At 41.9% G+C, this 9,101-nt stretch overlaps 1 protein-coding gene across 1 annotated transcript in view; it reads left to right on the top strand.

The window, feature by feature from the left end:
- Window positions 1-9,101, top strand: part of LOC138165179 (complement component C8 alpha chain-like) — a 105,883-nt gene that overhangs the window by 79,222 nt on the left and 17,560 nt on the right. Inside the window, exons 9-10 of the mRNA XM_069093310.1 lie at window positions 96-212; window positions 3,663-3,820. Coding sequence (XP_068949411.1) covers window positions 96-212; window positions 3,663-3,820 — 275 coding nt within the window. The remainder of the gene's footprint in view (window positions 1-95; window positions 213-3,662; window positions 3,821-9,101) is intronic.

Genomic DNA, 9,101 nt, shown 5'->3' with positions numbered 1-9,101 from the left:
CTCTCTCTCTCTCTCTCTCTCTCTCTCTCTCTCTCTCTCCCCTATTCATTTCCTTCCCTTCCTCCTTCCCAAATAACTTTTTTTTCTTTTTCTAGAGGTGACCGATGAAGCTGTAAGTTCCTGTTTTGGAGCATCCCTGGGTCTCCAATACAAGTTGGTTCAAGGCCAGTTGTCGGGCTCGGGATGTGACAAAAGTGGAGATGGATCTGCTAGTAAGTCCCTTGTAAATGACTTAATCACTTACCATGAATGCCAATTTTGCACATTGTCCATTACCTCTGGATGTCCAAAGAACAGCATTGAAAGAGCCCTCGGAAGGCATCTGGTCCAAATCAAATCTATAAAAGAATCACTTCAATAATCACGTCCAACAGGTGGACAGCCAGACTTTCAAGACTCCCAAGTAGAGGGAGTTCATTACTCTCCAATGCGGCTTCTTCTGCTTTTGGAGAGTCCTAATTTCAATGAGTTTCCCCCTTCTTATCAAGTGCACACCCACTTCTGAGCAATATCTACTCTCGATCCTAGTTCTCACCCCTGGAACCAAGCAGAGAGAGCCCAATCCTTCTCCATAACAACACTTTGTATACTCAGGATTATAGGATTATAGATCCAAATCTGGAAAGGGCCTCAGAGGAGTCTGGTCTAAGCTTGTCATCTTACAAACAAGTGAAGTGAAGAAATGACAGGGGTAATGATTTGTCCAAAGCCACATAGCTAATGAGTGGCAGTTAGAATTGGAACCAAGGCCTTCTGATTCTGTAGCTCATGTCTGTTCAGTCATATGCTGCCTCTTAAGACAGCTGCACCCACGTAGGTCTTTTCTTCCCTATGCCTAATGTCTCCAGTTTCTTCACCCTTTCCTCTGATGGCATGAGCCAAGCCCCGTCACCACACAAGCTACACTCCTCTCAATGCTCTCCAGTTTATCAAGGCCCTTCCTTAGAATACGGTACTCAAAGATCTGGGCCTTCTTTTTTTCCCTTTCCTTCTCCTATCTAATCAATTACAAAGTCCTGTCAATTCTACATTTATAGACTCTCTGAACCTTCATCCAAGGTCCATTATCACCACACTGCCAGCATGGTGAAGAATTTTTTGAACACAAAAATCCTTGAAACTAAGTTACTAAGTCAATGTGGGGGTTGTTATGTGTTAAGGGGAAGTGGCCAAGCCAATAAAAGTATAGATCACTCAATTGATGAGCATTTATTAAGTGCCTACTTATTGCCAGCAGCAGATCTTTGAAGTGTTAAGCTGGGGTGGTATGCCTTCACCCCCTGGGAAGCTTTGTGAAGGCAGGGGCTATGGAACACTGAAATTTTATAACTCCCTCAGTTTCCAGCATAATGATCTGCATATAGTAGTCACTTAATACATGATATTTGAATTTAAACTTAAGTTCACTACTAATGCAGCTGCCCCAGCTTCTCTTGGTCATTCTCTCTGATGATTGAATTAGGTTCTTTAGGGGATGAGGCAGGAGGAGGGATAGAGATATGGTAGAAATATGGTCAATAGCTGTATAAGGTGAGCCACTACATCATTAAAATGCATTACCAAAGGCTGACTCAGTTTGGATCCAATTTCAAGAGTTCAATCGATTTAAATCAACCCAGACTCTGAAGCCACACTTGGTATTTCCTAAGCAATAAATAGTTCCTCAATTCAAGAAGCTTTGGATCCATCAGGATGAGTCAACCTTCCCCAGAAACAGATCATGACCCCTTAACTCATTTAATAGGAAGTTTTCAAGAACTGCTATACCCAAACAGAACAAAACAAATCACCCAGCTGCTAATTTGGGTGTGAGCCCCACCCACTCACTTCCCATCTTCTGGGGCCAGAGGTACACAGCCCAGCACGGGATTCCTACCTGCCCTTCCCAGCTTAGGAGGAAATGTCAGAGCTCAGGTCTGAGGCCATAACCTTCAAGAAGACAGAATCATGATGGAAGTTGAATCAATCTTCTTTCTGCCTCTCTCTAACACCCATGGAAGAAAATCGAGTCTCTCTTCTACATGACAGCCCTTCCTCAAAATGAATATTGTAAGAGGAACTGACTGAAGGAAGGGCCTGCAGGAGTAAAGGGATCTTTCCAGCCCAGAAGGCTCCTGGGGACAGTAAAGTCTGCAGAGTCAGGAGCAGAACGATGCCATAGGACAGTGGTGTCACCTTCCTAGTCACCAACAAAAGAAAGCCTATAGGAGCATAGTAGGAACTCCAATCACATGTCAGTACAAAACCACAATCCATTAAAACCTCAAATGGCATGGAATCAATACTACTTATACAACATAAGGTGGCCATCCTTGTATTCAGGCTGGGATCCTCCCTCAGCTAGCCCTCACTTGAGATTCCTAATATTAATGACAATAACGGCTGACATTGATAAACCACTCTAAGGTTTGTAAAGTACTTTCCATATGTTATCTCACTTGAGCCATCCCAGAAGAGAGATGTGGTTATTATCCCCATTTTACAGGTGAGAAAACCGAGGCTGGAAGAAGTTAATTCATTTGTTCAGGGTATCACAGCTACTAATTGACTGAGACTGGATTTGAACTCACATGCTCCTGACTCTAAGTTCAGAACCCTATGCTTACCTGGGCCTCCAGCCTGACTGGCTCTGTATCTAAATCAATTTTGCATTCACCAGTCAATTAACAAACATATATCGCTTAAAACACACCAGGCCCTGTGTCAGGAACTAAGGAAACAAGGGTTTCCAAGCCAGGGACGTCTACCTAACTGCTTCTCTTGGCCACCATTGAGCTCAGTTATTATATTCTTCCTGGAGCTTATGGTAACACTAGATTGAGCCTTCCCTATGTTGCATCTTGCCTATCTGTTGACATAATTCAGTCCACCTGCATAGAATCTCCTCTTGGGTCCAGTCAGATGAGTGATCTCCCAGAAAAAGGCTTTATTCAAGCAGAGATCAGGGGCATGCCTGGATGGCTTTCCTCCATTGTCCAAATAAAATGTCAGAAAGTTCCGAGCAAACAGCAGTGGATTGTACATGATCTCCCTTTTATCACAAACCCATTTAATTCATCTACCCAGTATAACAGGCATCTTTGTGACAGTGGCATGAGGGTCTCAGTCAAACTGTGTATCTTTCCTCAGAGCATGTTGCTCTGCACACAGTAGGTGTTTGAGAAATTTTTTTTTTTTGGCTTTTTGGAGGGTAGAAGGTAGGGCAATTGGGGTTGAGTGACTTGCCCAAGGTCACACAGCTAGTTAAGCACCAAGTGTCTGAGGCTGCATTTGAACTCAGGTCCTCCTGACTCCAGGGCCAGTGCTCTATTCATTGCACCACCTAGCCACCCCCAGAATATATTTTTTAAAGAATTAATGACTGAATGGGCTTTCATTATACAAGCCCTGAGCTTAGCTGTTCTCTCTTTTGGCTTGCGATGGCATTCCTGCTCCCCCCATGCCATGAAGCACTCATCATGTTTCACTTTGTATATAATTATTTCAATTCAGATTGCCCCCTATGAGATAAGTCCCATGAAGGCAGTGCCTATGTCTTCTCTAATTTCCCTTAATTCCCAGCAGAGTGTCTGCAGACATTGGACACTTAATGAGGTTTTTTTTTTTTAATTGAATAGAATTGACATTTAGTGAACTAAACTCTGTTTTTCACATCATGGCAGATAGGGCCTTGAAAGAGATGGGTGTTAAGGACATCATATCACGTGTGCGTGGTGGGACTACTGCACCAGGCTCTGGCCTTTCCAACAGCTGGACAGCTGAGACGTATCTTTCCTGGGGGAGGTCGTTAAAGGATAATCCTGCTGTTATTGATTTTGAGGTAAGTCTTTTCTCAGTTGAAGAAACTCCACGGCCAGAAGGAATGAAAGTGAAGCAGACCAAATCATTTCATATTTTTTATTATGAGCCCATCAGAGAACAAGATTAAATGTAACGGGGCACTGACCTGGTAGCCTCCCCTTTGCTTCACCACAGGGAGTCAATTTCCCACCCAGAGCCCCTGAAGTGAGCTAGACCAGAAACTTCATATCTGGTCACTGCCTGGATCCTACTCTGAGGGCCTTGGGAAGTAAGGCACTGATAGATAACTCCAAGAATGTCCTCAGGGTTGGATTCCATTCAATCCCCGTGCTTCTTATAACCAAAGGAAACATCATATACAAATGAGGAAAGGTATGGTTATCCAGCTGAGTGGCCCATTTAAAAACTATCCCGATTAAAGCTTTTGAAGGAGAATATAATTGAATATCCAGTTCTCTTCCCATTTTGTGTTTTTCAAACATGTTTAAATATGTAAGGGTGTGTTTGGGGTGTCAGAAAGGCTAGAAAGAATAGAGTAAAAAATGAAGCATAGTTAGCGATGGCTTTAGTAAGACTGATGAAGTTTTCATCAGACAGAGCTCTGGGACCCCAGTGCATAGTGCCACATATAAAAGGGTTGAATCCTGCTAAGTGCCACTTCTGATCTGGGCATTAAGGAGGCAAGTGGCCTTCAGGTGACATTTTCATCCCACTTTCAGAGTTATTTCAGCTTTCCGGAAGGTGGTAGCTTTCTACTTAAGATTATGTTTAGCCATATGATGCATTAACCAAAAGGGTTCAGAGCACGATGAAGGAACAGATAAAATTCCTTTTTATTGGATGTTCAAAAATTAGTGTAATAACCTAATACAAAGATCAGCAAATTTTAAGTCTGGGGCTTGGGTGCAATATAATGGCCCTAAATGGTTCCTTCTTCTTTGGCTTTAAGGAGATTTTTTTTAGTTTTTTAGATGGTCAATTGTGTGATCAGGTGCATTCACTCTGAACCCCCAGGTAGGAAATTTCCTAGCATTTAAGTAGAGGTTATGCTTTCTACCTAATTTTATATTTATCTCTCTCTCTAGTTAACCCCTGGCCTCTTTGTGGTAAAGTCAAAGTTCCACTTACTGGAAATGTTTGGGAAATGAAATAGTATATTTTATTAGAGTAACTGTGAAAGTCACTGGAAAGGGAAATTGTGGAAAAAAACTGACCTTTTCTTGGGACTTCTGTTGCCTGGGTCTTCTGCTCCAAGATAACTGTAGAATTGATAACTTTCCTCCATATCCATCTCTGCCACAACTCAGTCCTTTTATCTCACAAAAGTGTGCTGATATGACATGATCCAACCTTTAAATTCCAAGCCCTGAGAAACCCTCCCTCTGATTCTTTTCTACAATTCTTCCTTTTATACAATTTCCTTAAGCTGTGACTCAGTCTCTCCTACAATGACTATGATTGGCTAAAGGAGGTACATAGGACCCATTCAAATTCCCTTCCTGATTATTTGATTTAAGGAAAGAGTAACAAAGTTAATAACTTTTAATTGGGTGGGATAATTAATCGAACCCTATCCTTACAGGTATAGATGACAGAGGAAGCCGTGTGGAGTACAGTTACAGTGAACCTTGCATCCAGAAAAACCTGAGCCCAAGTCATGCCTCTGATATATACTAGTTATGTGACCTTGGATAAATCTTTTAACCTCTCAGTGCTCTAGGCAACTTTCTTAAACTATAAATTGCAAAAACACTACTGGCTGTCATTGGTAAAGGGAGTGTCTTTATTTGGTTGTTCCATATACTGTTGAGATAATTGCTTTATTACCCCTCTTTAGCCTTTATACAAGTTAGGCAGGGTAGCACAGTAGTCAGGAATACTTGAGTTCACGTGTTCTTTTTTTTTTTTTTTAAGCAATCGGGGTTAAGTAACTTGCTCAAGGTTACATGGCCAGTTATTTCTGGGTGTGTCGCTGAGTATCTGAGCCCGGATTTGATCCAGGTCATCCCAACACTGGAGCCGGTGCTCTTACTTGCCAAGCCATCTGGCCACCCCTAAGCAATTGGGGTTAAGTAACTTGCTCAAGGTTACACGGCCAGGTGTTTTTGGGTGGGTGCTAAGTGTCTGAGCCTGGGATTCGATCTCCAGATCATCCCAACACTGTAGCCGGTGCTCTTACTCGCTATGCTACCTGGCTGCCCCGAGTTCATGTGTTCTTGACCCCTGCACCTGATGGTTTGTGATCAAAGGTAAGTGAGTTAATAGTGTGCCAGACAACCCCAAGACTAGAAATTGTACTGTATTTGCTGATCTGCATTGATGGAAGATATTTTCCTACATTGATGAAATCTCAGATCTGTTTCCAAAATTCAAAACAAAAACTCACTCCAAACGTATATAGTGATGCTCCTTTTGAGATAAACAAATATATCTAAACCAAATGTCCATTACAAAAACTTACCTTTCAGTGACAAATGAATGGAAAACATTGCGTGTGTTAGAAAGAGGTAGGATGGATTAACCTTAATTTTGTTTCTCTGTCAATAATTGAGAAACTGATTTTTCAGGCACCTGAAATTTGGACGTACTGGAAACTGGTAACATTGGGTGATGAGTGATTTGGGCCTAAACTAAAAAAATTCACGTCTGCAGTATTCTGAAAACTTCCACGGCCAAAAGCCAAATTTTGTGCTTTCCTTGAAGAAAACTTCAAGGTAAAGATTGAGAATTATGGTTTAGGTGAACAGTAAATAGATCACTTGCTGTGTTCCCACGAAAGATTTAAGGATCCAGGGAAGAGGAAGACTTGAGGGAGGCAAAAAGAAAAGTGTGTTTGTCAATATGTTCAGAGGGTAGCTGGCTGCTGGGATGACTGGCTTCCTGAAAGGGTCACTTTCCTCACTTCTGTGTCAATCAATCCATTTAGGTGCCAAATAACATTCAAGGTGCTAGGGTACATAGAAAAAGGAAGCGATCCCTGTCCCTGGGAAGCTTATATTCCACTGGGGGAGATGACGGGTACACATATGAGTATGCACAGAATATGCAATCAATTAAAATAATTTTGTTTATGGTGAGAAAGTGCTTAAGGGAATCAGGAAAGGCTTCCTATAGAAGGCATATTATAATCACACCTTAGAACGTTGTGTCTCGAGTGGGAGTTTAGGAACGGATTCCCTTGTAAATAATATTTAAACCCAGAACACTGACCTGGGATTGTTCGGCCCATAACCAAACCCTACTTCCTTCTTGCCTCCAGCACTATCTGAGGACCAAAAGGGTCCCTCCATGATAGATCAAAGATGTACGTGCTGGCGTGATGATAGCCATCCCTCAACAAGAACAGGACATACAAAATATGCTCCATCAGTAATGGGGGTCAGTACAACAGATACTACAGAGTTCTGATTTCTTGAAGGATCAGTTCCTGTAAGTATTCACTTGCAGTTAACACACCGAGAGCTACAAGACAGTGGAGTCCTAAACATTCTGAGAGATAATAGTAATTGATATTTCTATAGCCTAAGGTTTCCACTTCCCCTTCCATTCCTTATGTCATTTAATTCTCACAATAGCTCTGGGAGGTAGGTACTCCAGGTATTATTGCCCCTCCTTTACAAGAGATACCCCTTAGAAAGGTTAATTGATTGGCTTATAGTCACATATAACTGTCTCAAAGGACAGATTCCAACCCAGGTTTCTCCTAACTCTCAGTTCAGTGCTCTTTCTACTACATAATGACCAGCAGTAGTCAGGGCCTATTTCCTGCCTCCTATGAGGCCATGCTGCTGCCATAATATCTTTTCCTACTTCTGTTATTATCAGGGCACTTTCACAGCTGATGGTGATTGTAGTCCAAAAGCAGTGAGTCTCTTGCATTAGGGGCTAAAGGCAAATTTCAAAACCAACTTACACAAATCACCTCTCCCAAGATTAGCTGTTGGTCCTGCCAAAATAGACACAGGGCTGATGTCATATAATACAGCACAAGGAATCTCCCCAGTGTTGGCTATGATGCTCATTCTTCTTCCTGCTTGGTTGGGGAGTTAGTACACTATGGGTGAAAGCTGATGCTGTGTATAGATAGAGTAAAGAAACTTCTGTGAGATCTAGAACACCAAAAAAGTCTGCCCCTGTAACATCTAGTATATTGTGAATGTTAGGATATTTCATTCTATCAAGATGTTAAGTAATAGTTCCAGGAAGATATGCCTTCTTTTCTTTTCCCCTAGGATAGCATGACCCTCTGGTCAGCATCTTTCTGATGTATGAATCTCTGCTTGAGTTAGATTACCAAGCAGAGCAATTCATGATGATAACTGGTATTAGCTTTCTCGTTAAACTCATGAGGCATAGTATGGTTCCAAGGCCCCAACACTCTCTAGTGAGAACTACCTGGTTCTTAAAGCTGCATCCAGGTGTAAGCTTGTCAGATGTGATCACAAGGTCAGAACCATGGCCAGCAACTCGCTGTAAGCTTCAGTGGCTGATACAGTTCGGCTCTCATACTCCTAAATACTCTAAAATCAGAAGTGAACATTATCATAGTCTTCACATGTATGAAGAAGTGCCAGCAGATAGGAGAGGGTTTGAACTTTTTTCTGTCTGGTCATAGAGAGCAGAATTACTGGAGGAACAATGGGTGAAAGTTACAGATATACCAATTTAGACTTCATGGTAGCATAGGGATTTTCTTTGATATAAGGAGCTCCTGATGAGAAATTTCATCTACAAATGCAGGTTGGCATCTTCTAATCAGAGAATTCCTTACAGCACTGAAGGTTAGGTGATTTGCCTAATATTACACAGCCAATATGTGTCAGTGGTAAGATGAAGTCAAGTGTTCTTGTCTCCAAAGCTACCTCACTATAAAAACAATTCTTAATTTCTCTACACAATACTTGAATAGAAATGGGAGGTTTTACAGGACTGGAGGCCTTCCAAAGGTGAGATGATGACTTATTGGAGATGTCATAGAGATGATTTTTATTTTAGGGGGTTTCATCTGCCACCCAGCTGATATTCCGAACCTCAACATTGTCTCCAATAACCCAATTTCCAGCAAAATTGAATCAATTCTAAACTTTACTCTTTCTCAATATTCTCCTGGTCCTTGGACTTCTCTCTGCATCTGGTTGGAGAGGGTACAGGGTGGATATTAGGGAGCTCCTCCATTATCTGCTAAAGAGGGGGATCAGGGCAGCCACCTCATCATCTCTCATGTAGCTGTAGCTATTCATCTTCCCCCCTCACTGGATAATCTCTTCAGTTTTTTTGTATGTGTTGTCTCTCTCATTAGA

This window comes from Petaurus breviceps, unplaced genomic scaffold, assembly GCF_028583685.1.
Source record: "Petaurus breviceps papuanus isolate PSGF00001 unplaced genomic scaffold, PetGlider_PUasm1.0 208, whole genome shotgun sequence".
Classification (NCBI taxonomy): Eukaryota; Metazoa; Chordata; class Mammalia; order Diprotodontia; family Petauridae; genus Petaurus; species Petaurus breviceps.
This window is presented reverse-complemented; position numbering and strand designations above follow the sequence as displayed.